The sequence below is a fragment of the Gekko japonicus genome, unplaced genomic scaffold (assembly GCF_001447785.1).
Source record: "Gekko japonicus isolate JY-2015 unplaced genomic scaffold, Gekko_japonicus_V1.1 scaffold37, whole genome shotgun sequence".
NCBI lineage: Eukaryota > Metazoa > Chordata > Lepidosauria > Squamata > Gekkonidae > Gekko > Gekko japonicus.
In genome coordinates, this window is record NW_015171503.1 from 3,076,023 (window position 1) to 3,099,230 (window position 23,208).

The 23,208-nt window shown below is 48.2% G+C and overlaps 1 protein-coding gene across 1 annotated transcript in view; it reads left to right on the top strand.

Moving 5' to 3' along the window:
• Positions 1 to 23,208, top strand: part of NPTXR (neuronal pentraxin receptor) — a 44,809-nt gene that overhangs the window by 14,295 nt on the left and 7,306 nt on the right. Inside the window, exon 2 of the mRNA XM_015419212.1 lies at positions 22,185 to 22,401. Coding sequence (XP_015274698.1) covers positions 22,185 to 22,401 — 217 coding nt within the window. The remainder of the gene's footprint in view (positions 1 to 22,184; positions 22,402 to 23,208) is intronic.

A 23,208-nucleotide genomic window follows, 5' to 3' on the forward strand; every position in this document is an offset into this window, starting at 1 on the left:
GGATTGAACCCGAGACTCTCTGCATGCAAAGCAGAAGCTCCACTACCGAGCCTTAATTTGTCCCCCCCACTGCGGCTTTTTGAGGGTTCATCCCTAATGAGTTCACAGCGAAGGTCAGATTTTAACCAGGGTGGGGGGCCTTTATTTTCTTAGCTATCGTACTCCACTGGCAACTCTGACATAGAGTGGCCACTTCAGCTATCTAGGGGTTGTCTGCAGACACAAGACGCATCCCGTCATTCTCAGAGTGATCCGTATAAAGCCAATAATGTTCCCTGCAAGTGGGTTAAGCATGCTTGAGACAGTCCTCTTCAACTCAGTGAGTGAATGAACATGTGTTGAAAGTTGGGGGGGGGGTGGATGAAGGAGGTGGATTTTCTGATGCCTTCTCAGCAAAAGGAGGCTTTTGATCTCGTTACATAAATGCACAGGACCGTTTGACAAGGGAAGAAATCAATTTTTAAAATCCAAGTAGACTCACACACTGCAAAAGTGCAGCCCCCCCCCCTTTTCACTCCAGACGCTGACATTTCACATGACTAATATTACCTGGCAGATTTCAATCTTTCTGACAGCAGCCAAGAAACATAAGCAAGCCCCCGCGCCCCGCCCTCGCTTTAACAGATGGGAAATGGTGAGCTCACCAAGCAGCTTTTTAATATGTACACAGAACATTTTTTCTCCCCCACCATCAAATATCTTTGATAAATACCACCCACTCCATTTTACTTTTAGTAAGATAATTGGCAACTAAGAAAGAAAGATTTCAAACCATTAGATGTGAAGAGTTCCTTGGTAATTTACAGAAGGGGCTTGGTTGAGAATAAAATGTGTCATGTGCACAGGCCTCCTCAAGGTGCAAAATCCCTCTGGCTTTGGTTTGCTTTGGGAGTTCAGTCTCCAAACTAGGCAATTCTGCCTGGTGTCACAGCAGAGTTCAGCTGGCTTGCCTGTGCCCAGAATGCTCAGCTTTACTAATAAGACGCTCATTAAGAACACAAGGGAAGCGGCTAGGGGTATATTGCAGCAGCCACATTGTTTAGTGTAGTGGTTTGGTGTAGTGGTCAGGAGCACAGACTCTAATCTGGGAGAACTGGGTTTGATTCCCCACTCCTCCACATGCAGCTGCTGGTGTGACCTTGGGTCAGTTACAAGTTCTTTCAGAGCTGTTCTCTCATGAGCAGTTCTTGAAAGAGCTCTCTCAGCCCCACTACCTCACAGGGTGTCTGTTGTGAGGAGGGGAAGGGAAAGGACATCATAAGCTGCTCTGAGACTCCTTCGGGTAGTGAAGGGTGGGGTATAAATCCATTATCTTCTCCTCCTCCTCCTCTAAAGGGAAGAGAGTCCCCACTCTCCAGTAGGGGTGATTTTCTGGCAGTCTGCAGGCCCACCCTTACAAAAGGAACAGCATGGCCATGGATAGTGGTGTCTCTGGTCCCTTTCAGACAGCCTTTGTAATCTGTTTTAGTAGCCAGTTGCTAACGGATTTTTGTGTCATTTCAGACGCAACCATTTTAGCGACCAGATGCTAATGGATTGTATTTACCTTTTCATACCAAGCCGCTTGTGTCTGGTTAGCAAAACATGGTTGTGCCATTATTAAGGTAAACTGCTTTCTTCCATTTTCATCTCTTTGTGCTTCTGAATCGCTGTAGTATGCTGTTTAAAATGTCTGCAGTGCTTTCAGTAGTGCTGCGTGATCCTCCTCAAACCTTTTCTGGAGTGTTCTAGGCTGAGTGCTAGTGCTAGACCAATATAGCACTTCAGTGCTACAATGGCACCACTGAGACGCCTTGGCACAACTTAGGCCCCTGCCACACGGACAGGAAACTGCAGAGGAGAAGTGTGGCTGTTTGCCCCGGGGCAAACTAACATGCAGTAAAGCGATCAGACCTACTGTGGAGGTTCTGTGGAGGTACTGTGGAGGTTCCATGGCAAGGGAGAGGTGCCGATCACAACACACGCCTGCGCGCAATGAAGAAGCGCGCGGCGCGGCGAACTGGTTTTCTTTTTTTGTGTACACTACGAATGCGCATGCTCCGTTGGGTGCGTGTGCGCATCCACGGAGACGTGGGGGGAAAAAAACCCTTTTCCGCAAGGGGACATGGGCGGGCGCCGGATACCACCGGAAACGCGATCAGACGCCCGCCCTTGCCCCGCAGTTTCTGGAAACTAGTACCTCCAAGGTACTAGTTTTTTGCTGCGCTTTTTCGGCAGGAAGCCTCAGTTGTGCCACGGAAGCACTACGCTTCCCAGATGTGCTGGTGAGATCGCGACCGGAAACTCCGCTTGTCTTCCGTATCTCTTGCGTGGCTAATGTTGCGTGTGACCGCAGCCATAGACTGGATTCTTCCAGCCTCTGAAAATGCATATTAAAGTGGACGCTCCTTTTAAACATAACCGGGCTAATGTAGCCACGCCTATTTACAAATAACAACCAATGAGATTGCTAGAATAAAGACCAATGGGAGTCTTTCCCTCCTAGGGAATGGTATCGTTCTGATTGGTCGCTGTTACGAAGCGACCAATAGGAAGTTCGCTCAGAGGAGCCCTGGTCTGGCTCGAAGCTTAACAGGGGAGTCCTATGAGGTGATTCATGTAATCATTTCAATACATTACAATTCCTCCCCCCTAAGTTAAGCCATCATCCCAATTGTTTTATTATTTACAAACATGCAATCAACCTTTGTACATCAGTTATTCCAACAGTATTTACACTCATAGTCCTTCAGATAAGTCGGCATTTGCCGCGAACGCTGGGACCTGCGGAGCGGTGCAGGCACCACGGGCAGACAAGGTTGTGGGTCAGAGTGGGGTTCACTACAGCCTGGATCAGGCACAGACTCGACTGGGATTTCAGCCCCGCACACAGGGTTCTGCCCTGACTCGGGGACAGTACCGGGCCTTTCGGTACTCACCGCCTGCTCTGGGGGTGTCCACTCGACATCAGGGGATTCAGCCGTCGGAGAGTCAGCGCTGTCCCTAGCCCAACGTCTCCTTAACTGATCTATGTGGCGCCGCCATATTCGACCGTCAGCTAACTGCACCACATACATTCGAGTACCCACAGAGTCGGATATAACCCCAGGAAGCCACAAGTGCCCGTTTGCATAATTTCGTGCGAAAACCTTGTCCCCTTTTTCAAACATGCGCACCTTCGGTTGCGCAGTGGTACGCTCGGACTGATCTTCTGATAGGTCTGGGTGCATACGGTTCAAACGGGTCGTGAGTCTCCGCCCCATTAACAATTCGGCCGGACTACGGCCTGTAGCACTACAGGGGGTGGTGTGCTGCAGCAAAAGAAAGGAGCCCAGCCTCTGGCTCCAGTCCCCTTCGTCCATTTTACCCAGGGCCTCTTTGGCCGTCCTGACCATCCGTTCGGCTTGGCCATTAGATGCCGGATGGAAAGGGGCCGAAGTCATTTGGCGTATGCCATTACTCGTGAGGAAGAGCCTAAATTCCTCAGACACAAATTGAGGCCCGTTGTCACTGACGATGACGTCAGGCAACCCGTGGGTGGCAAAAAGTCGGCGGAGCGCATGGATCACAGCAAGTGATGTGGTCGATTTCATATGCACGACCTCCAGCCATTTGGACATAGCGTCCACCACAATTAGGAACATTTGCCCTTGGAGAGGGCCAGCAAAATCTATATGCAATCTGGCCCAGGGTTTACCAGATGACTCCCAGCCTTGGGGTGTAGCTTGTGGGGGATCGGGTCTGACTTGCTGGCATTTGGGACACCCTCGTACCCATTCTTCGATCTCTTTGTCCAGCCCCGGCCACCAGACATACCCTCTGGCCAACGCTTTGGTGTGTACCATACCGGGGTGACCCTCGTGCAGCGACTCTAACACTCTCGTCCTGAGTTTGTCAGGAACCACCACCCTGTTCCCCCATAATACACAGCCCTTAGAAATGGATAGTTCATTTTGACGGCTTTTGTAAGGGCCGAACTCCGGTTCAACGCTTCCAACCGGCCACCCCCTCCAAACCCAGTTTAATACTCGGGACAGCACGCTATCCTTGGCCGTGTGTGCTGCAATGTCCCTGGATGATACCGGGGGTCGAGGAAGCTCCTCAATTGCCAAGACCTCACAGGCGGGGGCAGGGTCTGCGCCAATGTCCGGCACCGGGCACCGGCTGAGGGCATCCGCATGCCCAATCGCTTTCCCAGGCCGGTGCTCTAAGTCAAAATCATAAGCCTGCAAAAATATCGCCCATCTAAGCATGCGTGGGGACATGATGTTTGGCAATTGCTTATCGGGCGCAAAAATCCCCAGTAGCGGCTTGTGGTCAGTGACCAGCAAAAATCGTCTGCCAAAAATAAAATCATGGAACTTTTTGACAGCCGCTACCAACGCCAGACCCTCCTTGTCTATCTGGGCATAGTTCCGCTCTGCCGCAGATAGTGATCTAGAATAAAAAGCGATAGGCGCTTCGCTCCCATCAGGCATCAGATGGCTTAAAACTGCGCCTACTCCAAACGGTGAAGCGTCAGCAGCTAACACCAGGAGCTTGTGTTCATCATAATGCGTGAGTACGGCATTAGATGTCAGCAGCTCCTTGACTCCCACAAAAGCCTTTTCCTCGGCCTGCCCCCACTTCCATTTTGCCTCCTTGTGCAAAAGCGCGTGCAAAGGGGCCGCCACTGATGCCTTATGCGGTAAAAACGCATGATAAAAATTCAGGAGTCCTAAAAAGGATTGGAGCTCCTTCTTACTCACCGGCCTGGGGGCGTTTTGGATTGCAGATACCTTCTCATCCGTGGGGTGGACTCCCTCTGCGTCAATGCGAAACCCCAGGAAGTCCACACTTTCCACCCCGAGCGTGCATTTTGAGCGCTTAACTCTGAGGCCGGCATTTTGAAAACGCCTGAGGACCTCTTTAACCCGGTCCAGTAGTTCCTGTTCAGACCCGCCCGCAATCAGCACGTCGTCAAAATAGGGCACTGTGCCAGGTACCCCCCTTAGTAGACGTTCCATGAGGCCCTGAAAAATCCCAGGTGCTACGTTGACCCCGAATTGCAGCCTGTTCACTTTAAAAGCCCCTTGGTGGGTTACAATTGTTTGGGCCTCGGCAGCCTCCGGGGTGACAGGCAACTGCTGGTATGCCTGGGCCAGGTCAAATTTGGCGAAAATCTTGCCACCCCCCAGGGAAGCCAAAATGTGGCTTATTACCGGGACCGGGTACGAATGTTGCTGCAGCGCCTTGTTAATCGTACATTTGTAATCGGCGCATAGTCGTATGGACCCATCTGATTTGACAGGGGTTACGATCGGGGTCTCCCATTTGCTGTATGGTACTGGCTCTAAAACCCCTTGCTCAACTAGTTTGTCAATCTCTTTTTCCACCTTATGTTTGAGAGACACAGGTACTTTCCGATACTTCAACCTAATAGGTTTGACTGACGGATCTAAGTCAAACGCAACCGGGGGGCCCTTGTACCTTCCCAACCCTTCGGCAAATACATCAGGGAACAGGTCGTACAGCATGCCCCATTTATTTTCAGACATCCTGTTAATCCCAGAAATACCGATGCCCAATGGCTCAAACCAATCTAACCCTAGCAGGTTAACCCGGTCTCCCTCTGCAATCAGGAATGACAGTTTAACACATTTCCCCTTATACTCAACAGTAACAGAGTCCCGTCCGGCCAAGGGAATTCGGTTGCCCTGGAAGTCGGACACTCTGGTTCCCGCAGGCTGGAGCCGCCGCCGGCTTCGGTTCGGGAACAACTGGCGCCAGGACGCGGCAGAAATCACCGTCACGGACGATCCTGAGTCCACCTCCATTGTACAGGGTCGGCCGTCGAGGAGTGGAGTCACGGTGATCTTGCCCTGGCTGCTGGTGCGATTTACGGCCGATGCGCTCGACAAGGTCGCCGTCAACTGGCAGCTTGCTTCCGATGCTGAGGAACGGGTCTTGCCTTGGGTGCTGACTGGAGTGCCCCTCTGCGCTGACCGGTTGTTAGTTGAGGGATCCTTCTTCGCTGATCTGCAGACTCTGGCCAGATGACCACGCCGCCCACACGCTCTGCAGTCGACATCACGAGCCCAACAGGAGCCGCGCTGGTGCTTCCCGCCACAACCGGAGCAAGGCTTGACGTTGGTAGTCTTCGCTGGGGTCCGCTTGCCTCGAACCGCGTTGACGTCATCATCCGCGTCTTCGCCCTCGCTGTCTCGTTGAGCGTGTATACTGGGCTCTGCCACCCGCTGGCGGACCTCCTTCGTGGACTTCTCCGCTGCTTCCGCGGCCACGGCCTCTTCGTAGGCCACTGCCCAGGTCAGGGTGGTGCGGGCGAACAGCCTCTGTTGCAGCCTTTCATCTTTGAGACCGCAGACGAGACGGTCTCTGAGGGCTTCCTCCACGTTGTGGAAATTACATGGCCGTGCGGCTTTGCGAAGGGCCGCCACGAAATCTGCGATGGTCTCGCCTCCGGCCTGGTTCCGCTTGTAAAAAGCGTGCCGGCAGGCGATCTCCGACGGTTGTGGAGAATAGTGAGCCTTAAGCTTCTCCGTGATGTCAGCGTAGGTGACAGTCTTTATATCAGTTGGGGCCACCAACGACCTGGCTATGTCGAAGGTCCCCTTCCCGCAGGAACTCAGGAGGCATGCTCGTTTCTTCGCCTCATCGGTGATGTCGTGGGTCTCCAGATGGAACTCGAACCTGGACAGGTAGGAGTCCCAGTCTTCTGAGGAGGGTTCGAAGCACTCGAACTTCTGGCTTCCAGCCATCGGGGGAGACTTGGGCACCGGAGCTGGTGGCGCCTCCGCCGGATCGGCTGCTGTGCTCTGCTCGCTTTCTTCCGAGTCCGAAGTGTGGATGTCCGCAGGTCTGCCTACCTGCTCTAACATCCCACCTTCGTCGCCAATTGTTAGATCGCGCTAACAAAGGACTCGTAGAGTGATTCAGCAAGTGATTCAGCTTTATTTAGAAGTAACGAACAAGCACTAACTCAGTAAGAAACCAGAACAGAAAACAGTGGGAGCTTATGCTCCTTTTAAACATAACCGGGCTAATGTAGCCACGCCTATTTACAAATAACAACCAATGAGATTGCTAGAATAAAGACCAATGGGAGTCTTTCCCTCCTAGGGAATGGTATCGTTCTGATTGGTCGCTGTTACGAAGCGACCAATAGGAAGTTCGCTCAGAGGAGCCCTGGTCTGGCTTGAAGCTTAACATGGGAGTCCTATGAGGTGATTCATGTAATCATTTCAATACATTACAACTACGCTTCCCAGATGTGCTGGTGAGATCGCGACCGGAAACTCCGCTTGTCTTCCGTATCTCTTGCGTGGCTAATGTTGCGTGTGACCGCAGCCATAGTATGTTTTTTGAAAAATTGAGGAAGATTGTGTGACAAAAAAGGGCAGGGGGAAAGTGCAGTGCTGTTTGAAATGGCCAGATTGCTTCAGAGATGGCTCATTAATGGATTGAAATTCACTGTATAAAACCTCCATTCCTGTATCGCTTTTCTTGGAACCGGGCCAACAATGGATAACATCTGGTTTAGAATGGTAATGTGAAAGGGCCCTCTTTGTTGCCTTCCTGGTCATAGCCAGAGCTCCACAATTCACCCAGCTGAAGCCAAGCAAGGACCTGTGCTTTACCTGCAGAAGGTTGCATGCTCAGTTTCTGGCATCTCCAGAAGAAAGACATCTCATGTAGCAAAGCTAGGAAGAAGCCTTGCCCCCATCTACCAACAGCCACTGCTAACCGGGGTAGAACTAGTGAATTAGATGGGAATGATGGAAGGCAGTTCCTGTATCTATTGGGACTGGTGGCCAAAAACGTTTCTTTCCCTTAAGGCTCTGAATATAGAATTGCAATCATCTAGTAAAATCTCATGATGGGTAAAAGAGACCAAGCAAAATTTCACAAGATCAGGTCTCACCTCCCCCCCCCCCAACTGTGTAACTCTTGCTCCCTTCCTAAAACAAGCAAGAACACAATGAATGATGTGGGGGGGAAGACATATAATTTACGCAGAACACAACATCCCTCCCCTTTTTCCAAGCAGAATTTTGATTGTTCCATTGCATAGCATTCACAGGCCTAGTCAAGGTCTTTCCTCTGTATCTGTGATATGCTCTGAACTGGTTTCCTCCTTTTGATGGTGCAGTGCTAGGCTGCAGGAATTCTGGCCAACTACGAGGCTTTCCTATTGAGCAATGTTTCATGTAGGGTTGCTGGCAACCTCTGGGAGAAATTGGGAGTGGCGATTGATACCCCAGCATGATGACATCACTTCCACTAAAACAGGAAGTGACATCAGTAGATGCCCCATTTTCACCCCCTATTTCCTTCCACTGGTGCCTGAGGCACCAGCAGACAAAGCACTAGGATGCTACAGTGGGAGACCTGGCAGCCCTATGTTAGAGGCAGCCACCTGATTGACTTAGTGGAAGGCTACATTTAAATGAGGAGTGTGGGTAATTTGTCTTGGATTTAGAGAAAGTGCGTGGACACTTGGAAAGGTGGCCTTTGTCATTTGGTCTGATGATTTGGCTTGGTAGACATGTTTTCGTTCCACTCACTGTAGAACTGAGTGGAAACATATTACTTCAGTTATTAGGATTTGTTCTACTAAACCAATGCATTGTTAAATAGACGTCTCTGCCACTGTGCAAATTGATTTCTCCTGTTTTCTGCTTAGAGCATCATAAAGAGACATAATATGACAGTTCACAAATAGATCCTCAAACTGTGGGTTGTGAATGTTAGGTGTAATGCAGCACTGGGAACATGAGGGGAGTTAGAGTACAGAACCAACAGGTGAGTCCAAAACAAAGAAAATGTCAGAAGAGGCAAAGAAAAAAGAAAAGAAAATCACACACACAGTGGGTTACCTGCACTGAAGCCCTTTGCGAAGCTTGGCCAATAATCATCTCTTGTGGACATTTTTGCAGGTAAATATGCTCCCCACTGTGACCTTCTTTAGCATTGATATATCTAATTCTCAACATGGCCAGATCTATGAATACTGAAACCCAGAGACTGGAGCCAAGACAGATCTTTCTGCAAACCCGAAAAAGGCCTCAGGTTTGCAGAAAAATCTGAAATCTAAAAAAGGGTTTTTAAAAAGCCCAAATAACAGTAGCAGTGCCTGTAGCTTTAAGAAATAATGCCCTCAGTGGCTGTTGCTAGGCAACCACAACAGTACTGCCAGCCTTCAATCTTTGATTTCTGTCAGTAAAAGGCAGGAAGAGGAGGGCAGGGCCCTTTCTGCCTTTGCTTTTGAGGGAGGACTTATCAGGGCCAGACCTTCCAGCAACCACCAGTTGACTTGGTACCATGTGACTTCCAGTATTCATCAGGCTAAGATTGGGGAAACCCAGTTTCAAATCCCCACTCTGTTGTGGAAACTTACTGGGTGACCTTAGACCAGTCACACACTCTAAGCCTAACTGGCTTCACAGGGATGTTGTGAGAACAAAGTGGAGGAGAATTATATAAACGGCTTTGGGGTCCCCATTGTGGAGAAAAACAGAGTATAGATGAGGTAAGTAAATAATAAATACAGGATTGGGGGCAGATAAAAGGTGGAAAAGAAGGAGGCAGGGGACTTCCAGGAGGAGGAAAAGATGAAATAAATGGGGAAGGAAAACAGGGAAAGTAAGGTACCCCCTCTGAGTCGTCATGGTTCCCCTCCTTGCAACTGGGCCCATCCTGGCTAGTTAACACACAACTGGGCCCCACCCAGCAGTTGGCACCATGCAACTCAGTGAGAGTTGTCCTGGGGACAGACTATCAGGGGGAGGGAAAGACGGAAAGCTGAAGACAGGCAGATAAAAGTTAAGCTGGCTGGTAGGTGGGAATGGTAGAAGGGTTCAGGGGAAAGCCTATGGAGGTAGGCTTTCCAACCTCCAGGTGGTGGCTGGAGACCTCTCAGAATTACAACTGGTCTCCAGCCAGCGGAAATCAGTTCCCCTGGAGAAAATGGCAGCCTCAGAAGTTTGTCTCTATGGCATTATACCCTGAAGTCCCTACCCTCCTCAAACCCCACCCTCCCCAGGCTCTCCTGCCAAAATCTCCAGGCATATCCCAACCCGGAGCTGGCAACCCTAGGGGGGCTTTCAGTAAAGGGAAAGAAGAAATAGTTGGGGACGGGAAAATGAGATGCCCCACCGCAGTCCCACAGGTCCCCCACCTGATTCTTTTATCATTGTCAATTTAGAATTTACAGCAACTCAGTTTTCCAGTGTATTGGAATGACTTTGAATTTTTAGGTCCATTAATGGATCAGTACCAGAATGGGAGAACCTCCTAAAAAATTTTTTTTTAAATCTGAAATAAAAGGAAAACAGGATTAAGCAAAATAGTCCTTTGCACAATTGCACAAATTGTAATTTCACTCAGATCTGTGGAATACTCATATGGACCCTTCTCTTGATCCAGAGATACAGCAAAGCATCAATCTTCCTTCCTTCTCCCCCTAAAGAAATTAGAAGGGAGTATTATACCCAATCTTCTCACAAACAGTGGAGACATGGGCAGGCTTTCATGAGCGTAGCAGCAGGGGGGAAAGCTTGCTGCTTTGTCTACAAATCCCTGGATCCCTGGAGGTAATGGCTGGTGTATCTAGTTGAGCTTTTCAGTGTGGGAGACTTTATCCTCCTGCCACACACCCCTTGTTCATGCAGTGGGGCAAGCTGAATGTGACATCCCATGTCCACAAGCACTTTACCCACATTGGATAAGGGCCTTTGATCAAGATTAGCTCTCCTGTTAGAGACACGGAGATGCCATCTCAAACGGGCACATTCAGGGTGCCATCAACGGGCAAGAGACCTTCATCGTTTGCCTGTCAGCCACAAATATCCAAGGCAGAGGTCATTTCGGGGGGGAACGCGGGGGAACGCAGTTCCCCCGGGTGAGGTGCAGGGGACGGGGCACATGACGAAGCCCCGCCCCCTGCTTCCGGCCGCCCTGCTTCCAGCCCTCATTCAGCCAGGAGGAGGCAGGAGAAGAAGGAGGGTAAGTTGCTTCCTCCCCGCCTCTCCCCACCCCTGCCTGCCTGGGGCCAGGGAGGGCTTTGGCGGGGCTTCTTCGCACTCCCGCTGGCCTTGCAGGTCCACCGCTGGGCCCCTGATGTCAGGGGGTGTGGCATATGCTAATGAGTTATGCTAATGAGTTCTCCTAGCTCTTTTTCTACGAAATGACCCCTGATCCAAGGGCCCTATAAATGAAGAAAGCTGGCTTTGGTGTGTGTGTGGGGGGGTGGGGGGACAGACAAAGTTGGTGTAATCTTCCTGTCAGTGATCACCAAGGGAAAGTACTCTCTGGTGGTATTACAGGAACTCTTTGTGTGAGCACGACATGTCTTGTTCCTCTCGTTGGCAGCATAAGAGCCAGGACTGTAATCCCTAACAATTGAGAGAGGGGCGGGAAATAACTTCTCTATAGTCATAGGAAGGAAGGAACAAGGGAAGGCAGATGATCTTTCAAGAAGCTGGGTTTCCATCTAGAAAAGGTAACATAAGGGGGAAAGGTTTTTTTAAAAAGATAAATTACAGAGACAGAAACAGAGACAGTCAAGAGAGAGCAATTTATAAAAAATCTTTTCATTATTCAACATAGGCCAGATTGTCTCAACGCTAACAATAGCGACAAAAGTGAAAACCCTCTTTTTTCCCTATGAACAGATGGAGTCATACATGGAAATAGGGATGTGACATTTAAACCCAGAACTAGAACAATCAAAGAGGGCAGCAGACAGTATCGCTGCATCTTTTGTCAAGACCAGCCAGACTCAACAGATCAGAAATACTTCTCAAAAGTCCTTTGGCAACATCAGCTGCGAAACAAAGGGTCCAACCGGCCAGCATGCAGCACCTCTGAACAGCCACACATACACGAAAAAGCTCCTATCAGAACTCCTGTGTTCCTCCTCCGTCCCTAGTGAGTGAAATGACTTTTCATCTTTTCTTTTCATCCATTCCCTTTGATCACCCAGTCTTCCCAATTTTCTCTTTTTAATGTGAATAGCTCCATTCTCTGCCCACATTTTATTTGAACAGGCTCCATTCTCTAACATGCATATCCTGTGGGGAATGTCCAGATGTAATGGGAGCATGTAAATCAAGATTAGCTGGTTTAAACACAATGTGGAACATTCTTCCAAGGGAACAGGATGAGTTGAGAAAAAGTAAAACTGGAACAGTGCAGCTCACAAACAGAAACAAACGCAGAGAGCAATCTCACCAGGAGAGAGAAAATGACCTAGTAGGTTCCCTTCTGCCATTAACACCTAGATTCAATTATTGTAACTGCCATTAAAAGTTTCTTTTTCACCCCTGCAGAGGAATGAAACAGATAACCCCCCCCCCCCCAGGGCTTCATTTCTTCCAAAGCATTTTTATGTTGATTCATCTCTTCTTGGAAAGGTCTTCATCTAAGCAATTTTTTTCTTATGCACAGCGTGTTCATGCCAAATGATTCCCACAGAAGTTGGGTTTTTCCCCCTTTTTGGTTACAATGGAACTTACATCATTTGGGGGGGGGAAATATGATTAATCATAAGGTGCTGCTATTATTTGAGAGCTCGCTGGTTTCTAGAGGCTTGGGGGCAAACCTTACCCACATCTCGTTGGTCCAGGAACAATGTGGCTCTTCATCACAGCAAGGTCTGATCTGATCATCCAGTGGTATCATCCAGCCTTTGACTGAAGGGCTTGTTTTTCATACATGACGCACAAAGAGTGTAGGTCACTCTGTGGGTGATGGTGTGTTACCATTGTCCTTTGCGTTCTTAACAACCAGGACTGTGAGTTGGCTCATCCATTATAATCAGTGGTGCAAATGCCTGCTGATGAGTGGTTTACTTCCAATGTAATGTTGGAAGAGGGGAATTGCGTGCAGTCCTCTGGTTCTTTGTTATTACTTCACATGTGACCAAGGTGACCAAAGCATGAAAAATACACATGAAGCTGCCTTATACTGAACCAGACCACTGGTGCCCCTGACCTGGATAGCCCAAGGTAGCCTGATCTCAGTAGCTAAGCAGGGTTGGCCCTGTCTACTATTTGGAAGGGTGTGACCTCCAAGGAATACCAGGGTCATGACACAGAGGCAGGCAATGGCAAACCACCTCTGAAACGTCTCTTGCCTTAAAAACAAGTCTAGCTTGCCACCTAGTGATGCATAACACTAAAAGAGCTAGAACGTCTAGCTGCCATACAATCTTAGGACCACGGGTCCATCAAAGTCAGTACTGTCTACTGGAAGTGGCTCTCTAGGATGTTAGGTAAAGGTCTTTCGCATTACTAGAGGATGACTGTGTGCATGGTCAGACTATGGCCATTATGGTTCCAGCAGTTACTGCAGCCTCCTGCCAAAAGCCTCCTCCTAGTCCTTTCAGCTCTGCCAACTGCCCACTTATTTACCCTCCCTGACTCTGCCGGTATTTGTCTTCTTCTCACAGCAGAAAGAAACAAGTTTCTGCTACAAGAAGAGCTTAGTTGCTGCTATAGGAAAGAATCAAGTGGATGAGAGCAATGAATGAAAACTGTTGTAACAAAGAACTCTGTGCATGACTGTAGTGTTTTGTCAGAAAACGAAGGTGCTACAGTCCTCTGGAGGCAGCTGCTGGTGTGGCAGATCATTTCTGCCTTTTGTATAAGACAGACTAAAGATTTCAACTTTGGACAGCAGCTTCTCACTGTGTGGTCATCGTGGATATTCAGGCCCTCTGCTAAAAGGCACTGAAAGATGGCCAGCATGAGAAATAGCTATAGAGCTCTGTACGCTGCATTCACCAGGAGGCATGTTCCAGTGTCATGGATGCACCTTCCTCCCTTGGGAAGTTTGCATGACTCAATGTTCTGGAGCACCAGGAAGATCTTCCTGTTCCAAATAACATTTGGGAAGGTGTGACAGATGGCTTCAGCTCTTGCAGAAATTATGTTGTTTTTATGACGCCTTTTGGTAGACGATCACTCTGTTATTTAAATTCTTTACAGAATGTGTAAGATGCCTTAATTGGAGAAAGACATGTTAGAAAGTAAACAAATGTCACCATCTTTGCTTAAGCCCAGAGCCTGATTGGAGGGCTTATGATCCCACTATCTTATAGAAGGTAAGCAGGTAAAGGTCTGATGGTTGGATGGGTGACCTCCTGGGGACTCTATGGATGCCACCTTGACTTCCATAATGGAAGCAAGCTGGGATGAAATTGTAATGATTAAATATACCATAGTTGCAAACCAAACAGTGGCATCCTAAGCAGAGTTACACCCTTCTAAGTTGATGGAAAGGTGCTTAGGACGGTGCTATAAGATACACTCAGTGCGCAGGACACAATAAATGGGATTTAGAAAGTTCTGGTAGGAAATAAGATAGGAAAGTGGAAAGTCAGTGACAGTTTACTGTCACAGTGACAGCAATACAGGCTGGTGACTGAGTAGTCTATGTTGTTCACCCCCTGAATGGAGAAGTGGGAAAGTTAAACATGACTGTTCATATCAGTTAGTTCTGATTCCTGACCTAGCATGTTTTTCTTCCTCATGGCCCAGTTCACCTGAGCTGGTCACTCTCAGATGCCTTCTCTGAGTAATTAAGCTGTGATAATCCACAGACCTTAAGTGCCTTGACTTTAGCTCAAGCTGGCTTAAAGGTCAAGAACTGAGCATTACAGATGCTCTTTTGCTTCACTTTAGAGAGCCTGTGCTGTATATGCATGTTTTAAAATTTTAATAAATACACAGTTTTTACATGGGAGAAATGTAACTGGGACGAGGGACATATCGTTTTGTGGAAGATGGGGATAGCAACACATATTAAAAAGAAGTCCGGTAAATGGAAGGTGGAAGTTAAGAACATGGGACATAGACTGAAACATAAATGCTTGATGTTCTTATACAGTTACCAAAGTATCTCCAGTTGGCCATTTTCACCAAGGGAAGATGGGCATGTCCATCCTGATTCTCCTAAGGATGTTCTAAAGGAAGGAGAGGGCTTGAATCATTTTTCCATTCGGGAGGCGTTTGCTTTCTTTTTGCCTTCTTGAACAGTTCAACCACAGTACTACAGAAAAGACATCTTCGGACATGTTTCTGTAGCAGTGCATTCAGATGGGTCACAGATAAGAGAAATCCACCCACTGCCCATAACGCTCCAGAGGTAAATGCACTGAATAGTTGCAAGAAGAACAGTAACAGAAGTCATCGTGAGAGCCCTAAGAGTGCCTCCTTCAAAAACCTAAATGGGTTTGAATGAATAGGTCTCTTTCTTTAGAGGAGCTCTTGGCCATAAAGGGTGAGTTCAGCGAGGGTCACAGAGGGCAGGGGGCCTCGAGCCTTTTATTCTTCTGTCCTCTCTTCCCGCCCAGGGTGGCAAAAGGGCTAAGGGTAGCCCTAAGCATCATCATTATTCCTAGCTAATGGCCCATGAAATGTCCTGGGTGGGATGGTAGGGAAGGGAATGGAATGGCAACTTCCCACTGTCCAGACCCCTTCCTCACGTCCTCCCCATCCTTCTCCTACCCTCAGCTCAGCTCTTCTGCTCTCCGTATCTTTATCCCAATCTCCTCCTGCTGCCCTCCCTGTTACCTCCAGTGCTCTCAAACACAGCTGGGAAAGAAGAAAGGCGCTGCTGGCACCCTGACAGATTGCTGGGCTGCCTCTCCAGGCAAAGCTTTCTTTAGGTCCTTTGTGCTCAGTCCAGAGCAGCCCATTAGGTAGAGCTGGGCCTGCTGCTCCAGCGCATATCTGCCCAACCCTGCAAGGGACTTGGGGGAGGGGGAGAAAGAGCTGCAGGCAAAGCATTTGCTGCCAGTCGGGTTGGCTCCTGCACAGAATTTTCACTTGCACAGGAGCTCTTGCACAACGGAGGTGTACGAAAAAGCCTGCGGTAGCTGCTTGCATTGTCAAACTTATTGTATCCCCACTTGTGTTTCCTCCTACACAAGATCTTGTGCGACCAGTTTCAGAGCACCATAATCTATAGGGAGGAAAGCACAAGATACTGTACAAACTCTTGGGCATGTGGAACTGCCCTAAATCCATTTATGTTTTGTTTCACTTACTGATCATTGGATCTAAGACACTGTCTTTTTCCTTCCCTAAACCACTCTTCAGTCTCAGTGACACTCTGTTTGGTCTCTATTTGCTCCCTCATCTTGCTGAGAACTAGCTATTGTATATACTGTTTTCCTCTACTTTTCCTCTCCACTCCCCTTCCCCCATACGGTTAGCCTTTTCGGTTGTAAGCTGGGGTCAGGGTTCCAGCTTTTATATTTTGTTCTGGTGGTAGTGTTGGTGGGAAGTGTTGTCAAGTCACAGCCAGCTTATGATGACCCCTGGTGGGGTTTTCAAGGCAAGAAACGTTCAGAAGTGGTTTAGTGACCCTGATATTTCTTGGTCGTCTGCCATCCAATGAAGATTCATTATGCTGTATGACAATGTACTGCTCACCCTCTATCTATATGTATGGACTGGTGATTTCCATTTTTGTTCTTTCTCTGTCTTGACTCTAACTGGCCCTTCCTGTGCGTGCACACAAAAGCTTATGCCTTGAATAAAATTACGTTGGTCTTAAAGGTGCCACTGGACTCAAACTTAGTTATTACTAGTTACTATTCCATGGACACTCTCAAGATGGTTATAATTTAATGCTCTTTCTCTCACCAGACTTAAGCTCTAGATACGCCTTAGGGCCACAATTCTCAAAGTATAAGGCAGCCATCTCTAAGGAAACACATAGCGCATTTTATTTTGCCACCAATCTACTGTGGTGTCTCACAAAGAAGTGGTGTTGGAAATAATGGACTATAACAACAAATCACAGGGAAAAGAAATTACAAGGGAATGATCTGCTTACCTTGGAAATGGTAATAGCCTGGGGGGTGTTTTTGCACTAAGTATGAATGTTTTAGGAGCTGCGGTGGCTCAAGTGGTTAAGACGCTGAACTGCAGGCTGTGGAAGGTTGGTAGTTCAGCAGTTCGAGACCCGGGTGCCGCATGACAGAGTGAGCGCCTGTCTCTAGTTCCAGCTCCTGCCAACCTAGCAGTTCGAAAGCAAGAAATTGCAAGTAGATAAATAGGTACAACTTCAGTGGGAAGGAAACAGCGTTCTGTGCGCCTTGGTGTTTAGTCATGCCGGCCACATGACCACGGAAACGTCTTCAGACAGCGCTGGCTCTTTGGCTTTGAAACGGAGATGAGCACCTGAACCCTAGAGTCGGATTCGACTGGCTTTCGAGCAAGGGAACCTTTACCTTTACCTTATGAATGTTTTGGGTTTATTAATTAAAATATCCTCCTATCAATAGTGGCTCAAGGGGGCTTACAAACACCAGTATTCCCTGCCTCTACATCAGCTGGGGGGGGGGAGCATAAACAGCAACCAAATAAAACGATTATACACCGCTCCTGCCTCAACAACAATGGTGACATTTTCAGATCATCCATTATCAAAATCCCTTTCAAACAGCTTTTTCCAACCTCCAGAAATTGGTTGGTTGGTGTGGGAACTCTCCTGACTTCTTCAAGGAGGGCACGATGCGTGGCTGGAACCACAGCCAAGACAGAGGTGACAGTCAGGTGGGAGATCTGTGAGGGTCTAAGTTGGGGCACAGGTTCATACCAGGAGAGATGGCCCTTCAGATATGTGGTTTTAAGACTGTGCAAGGTTTGAAAGGCAATGACTACTATCGCCTTGAGCAGGACATGGAAGCATACAGGGACCAATGAGGGTGTCTTAAAATTAGACTGACAACACTTCTGGGCTTTAGTCACTGTGTTCCCTACCAATGGCAAGCTTCTGGATTGTCTTCAAGGGTATCCTCATGTAGAGGGCACTGCAGTAGTCTAGCCTCACAGTTCCAGAAGCACGAGCCAGTGAGGCCAAGACAGCAAAGGCTAAGAGATGAGCAAGTGATTGATCTACTGCAATGTGGGGTTGCCCTTAAAGACAACTCATAGAACCGGCGGGTGTACACTGATTGGCACGAGCCATTAGGAGGATGTTACATTTGTTCTGAAACAACTTCCTAAATTGCTTTCTCTTTCTGAGCTCCATTTAAGATGCTGTTTCTGACCTTTAAAGTCTTGCATGACCAGGAATCTGAAGGGCCATCTCTCTGTATATATCAACTCATATTCCAGTTGTGTTTCTTTCCTTAGTTTTAGCTTGCAGTCTTGTCTCCCTGGAACATTTGATCTGCCTTACTCAGAACATGAGCTTTCTCAGTCATGTCTATGGCCTTATGGAATGTCCTCTCCAAGGATATTAGATGGGTGCTTCCCCTTCATTAGGAGAAGAAGCCAAGTAGAGCTGTTTGGGGGGTATGGGGTATGTAGATAAGGTAGGGATGCCAGCCTCCAGGTGGGGCCTGGGGATCCCCCGGAACTACAGCTCATCTCCAGACTACAGAGATTAGCTCCTGTGGAGAAAACTGATGCTTTGGAGGGTGGACTCTATGGCATTGCACCCCACTGAGGTCCCTGTCCTCCCCAGGCTCCACCCCCAAATCTCCAGGTGTTTCCCAACCATGGGGCTGGCAAACCTGCCCCTCCATCTCCCACTGGTGGCCAGGGGGGACCTGGAAACACTGAGATAAGGCAGATTTTCTGACTCTTCAATGTCATATTATTCATTGCTGTTTTAATCGTGGGCTGTGTAGTTATGTTGTTGTTGCTTATCGAAATAGTCTCTGAGCTGCCTCAAACCCGTTCAGGGGAAAGGCAGGGCATAGATCTCTTAGGTAATAAAATAATAATGAAACAAAAAGCACAGTTTAAAACCCAAATTATCACAATGAACTATCAATAATAAAAACACAGCCCCAGAAACTTTAATAAAACCCAGTTCTGCTTGTTGTCAGCCAGTGCAGAAAGCCTTCCTAAAAAGCCAGGTTTTGACCAACTGGCAGAACGCCCACAAAGACATAGCCAAAAAAAAAATGGTTCCAATTAGTATGATTAGGCCTGATGATGGAGTACTTACAGACATGCTTCTTTCCAATTAGGGCAATTTGAATGGCTTATTTATTAATGGCTGGTCTTTTTGGCGCATATATCACAGGACAGGTCCAAAAGTAGAAGAAAATGCCTCTCTAATAGGGACACACACAGCCGTCCGTATGCCTTGGTGTTGTTTTGCTCCCCTGGGCCACTGAAGAGCAGGCAGTGTTGCCGTGTTCAAGAGAAGCAGGCAGAAGCATAATGAGCTACCGCCATCTCTTGTCCAGGATGACGACAAACTAACAGGTGCTGCCTGTGCCTTCTCTGCCACTCATGCCGCAGGGTCATCACCCGCAACACAGCCCACGTACAACTTACTGTCTGAATAGATAAAGCTGGATAGTTGCATGTTTAGAACATTTATCTCCTGCATCTCCGAAACCTTGCCCGAGGCATGGTGTTCCAACTATTTTTGTTGTGATCTATTGTGAACATGTTCAAGAATTCCTGCCTTAGAGTCTGAGCAGAGTGGACCAACATGTGAGAATATCTTTGGTTGACAAGAATCCATCCTAAGGGCTGCATGAAGCTTGGGCTGATGATAGAAGTTAAAATAGCAATTATGAGAAATTCCTTGGCATTACTCTAAAAGTAGTGCAGACCACACTGACCTTGCTATCCCTGAATCCACCCCCCCCCCAAGAGTCAATATTGCAGATGTGAAAGAGAAGCAGGGTCTACCTGTCTGGGCAGAGTTTGGATGTACTGAAATTATATATCTGATCTCTGAATATCTTTATACTCCATACTTTTAGAGGGAAGCTTGCTCAGGAAACATATTAATGACATTTTGGACATGCATATAATCTCCTCCTTTGGATCAAGTTTAGGGGGAGTCTGGCCTTCCAGTTTGCAACAGAGACCCTCTTTTCACAGAACTGATTGGCTGGCTCTTGTGTCAATTACAAATCCCCCCCTCAGAGCAGTTTTTCAAGAGGGTTTTTTTTTTAAGTTAAAAAACAATACTTACAAACTAGGCATCCAACAAACATTTGGTGGGATAAATATGCAAGGCACTTGGGAAGATAAAAAGAAACACACACCAGGTGGACAGCTCACTTGAAGCAAAGGCCAAAGAGTCCGAACACATGCTGCATGAGAACTAAAGGCAGGGGATGGCAGAGCACACAGAAAAACCTGCCTACGATCCTGTGTGCAGCTATGTATGTACGCAAGCTCCATTCTTGAAGTAGAGAACAGCGTGAGTAGCTTTTAACACTTTGATTTGCTCTTACACAGAAGCTTCCTGGCTGGATTGGTTGACAGTGGGAGACAGCTCCAACGGCTTGCCTCTTGTGGGTGCTCTCCACCTTAGTCGTGTAATACCTGATGTGACCTCTGCCCACAGCCTCTGTGAAGCTAAGACGATTACAGAACTATTATGTCCAGACTTTGCCTCAAAGTGGCAGGAAAGAGGCCCACGTTATTTCTCTTCTTCAGGCATTGTTAGGAGGAGATTATAAATTTGTATCTACAATTTGTACCTACAATTTGTATCTACGGCCACTCAGGTTTTTATCTCGTTAGATGTCGGAAGCTAAGCAGGGCTGAGCCTGGCAAGTAATTGGAAGGGAGACCTCCAAGGAATACCAGGGCTCGGGAGGCAGAGGCAGGCAATCAAGCCACCTCTCTGAAACGTCCAAACCCCACTAGGGGTCACCAGAAGTCACCATGACTTCCAGGCATGCAAGCACATATGCACACAATCCCACCACACACAAATAGAGAATGGCATTCTGGTGATGATTTTCCCCATCTTAATGGCAAGAGCACAGAAAGACTGTGAAAAGCAGTGTTAGAGCCATATTGTATGCAAGTCATGCATGTAAAGAAGTTCATGCATGTTCTTAAAGATGGCAGTACTGGTCAGAAAAAGGTTGATAAAGGGAACCTGCCAGCACCAGATCATAGGGAGAATGTGTGCAGATTCAATGCAAATCCCAGCAGCACTGAGACCAGAGGTGGCTGGAGCAGAGCCTCATGAGGCTCAATCTGGAGAACGTAAGAAGAGCCTTGGTGGATCAGACCAGTGGTCCATCTAGTGCAGCATCCTGTCTCACACAGTGGCCAATCAGTGACTCTGGAGGGTCACCAACAGTGCATAGAGGCCAAGGCCTTACCCAATATTGTATTCTGGCATTGGTATTCAGACGTCTATTGGCTCTAATTGTGGAGGTTCCCTATAGTTACCATGCCTAGTGGCCACTGAGGGACCTATCCTCCATGAATTTGAACACTATCTATGCTTGTGAACCAATTACAGGGCAAGGTCTGAGGTGACGAGTCCATCCAAAGGAGAGGCAAAGCAGGAAAAAGAGGATGCAGGCAGTCTGAAGCGTTTTCAAGTAGGCAGGAAAGCTGGCAGACAAGAAAAGGGACAGGAAGTCAAGGAGTCAGAAGAAGAAGAAGCCTGTCAGGGAATACTTGAGGAGAACCCCATAAACAAGCCCAGAGTCTAGCTTCTCAAGCCTGATGTGAGAACATTACCTGCTAAATAAGGTTAGGCAGGGGTCGTTTCATAGAAAAAGAGCTAGGGGGACTCATTAGCATAACTCATTAGCATATGCCACACCCCCTGACATCACCGGAAGTGTGTCATAAGGCCACGCCCCCTGACATCACCGGAAGTGTGTCATAAGGCCACACACCCTGCCCCCAACAGTCCCGGCCGCCACCGCCGGCCTTGCAGCTCCACTACCGAGCCCCATGAGGGGCCCGGTGGTGGACCTGCAAGGCCGGCGGGAGTGCAAGGAAGCCCCGCCAAGGCCCTCCCTGGCCCCAGGCAGGCAGGGGTGGGGAGAGGCAGGGAGGAAGCAACTTACCCTCCCTCTTCTCCTGCCTCCTCCTGGCTGAATGAGGGCCAGAAGCGGGGCGGCTGGAAGCAGGGGGCGGGGCTTCGTCATGTGCCCCGCCCCCCGTACCTCACCCGGGGGAACTGCGATCCCCCGCGATCCCCCCCGAAATGACCTCTGAGGTTAGGAGGAATCCATGGGCTGTCTAGGGTGGTGATAGAGCCATGCTGAGGCCTGGGAGGGCCCTTCCTTAATCCTGTGGAATCTGTGCTCTTGGTCTGAGTCCTGGCTGACTGAAAGAAGAACTCTCTTAGCCTTTCCTTGGTAATTCAACCAGCTATGCCTAAATGCTTCTTGGTGTGGTATTTTAATAATCTCATCTCTTTTCCCCTCTCTTTATTTATTGTCTTTCCCATGAGCATAGCAGGATATCCCAGCCCGAATAAATGCTACATCTGCCCCGGTGCCAGCCCAAGAAACAATCCACACCAAGATGGAGGAACTGGAGGATCAGATCCTCTCCAAGATTTTGGCTCTGGAGAAAGAACGTTCATCCATCACCAGTACCAGTGACCACCAGCAGCAAGAGGTAGACAAGGAGCTGGATGCCCTCCAAAACCGGGTTGCAGACCTTGAACACGGTCAGTTCTGGCAAAGGGGGGAATGGAATCTGAGGGCCCAAATGTCAGTGTAGTTCTCCTTTTCATATATTTCTATTCCTTGGGGCACTTCTAGGTGGAAGAACATCCGCCATATTGAATTGGCCCATATGACAACATCAACCTACAGAGGAATAGTCTGAATCCTCATGTTGATTGCTGTTCTCTTAGAGTCAAACTAGACATTTGCTTCTTCTTTTTTAAAGAGTTGGGTCCGGGTTCCCCAAAGCCACAGAGCAGCTGCAGGGAATGGCTATTTAAAAAATAAAGCAGATCCTGTTTGGGCTCGAAACACTGCCTCAGAAACTGTGAAATAGTGATAAACAAAAAAGGGCCCTCCAGCATATGCAAGGTACCTTTCCTTGAATATAATTTATTTTGGAGGGGGACAGGGTACTTTGCCTCAATAAAACCATTTAAACACAGCCATTAAAAACAAGCCAAACAAAACCAACATAAAGCAAAAACACTGAAGAATCACCTCTGGGATGAGAGACATCTATTGTCACAAGGCCCTGTTTCTGAGAAGGCTCAACATCTGCAGTGGCTTTTATTTTTGAAAGTGTGAATCCGAGGCACACTGCACGAGGCCTCAACCACACACCATAATCAACACTCACAACAGCAGATGCTTCTATCTGAGCAGTGATGCTACTGAGTAACGCAAAGTCCAATTCTTTTGCTGAAGCTAGGTCTTCTGTACATGTAATCTGTGCATGTTCTCATGGAAGATGTAACCCCCCAGTGCTCTCTTTCATCAGATAAATAAACTGCGGGTGGCTTTAGGTT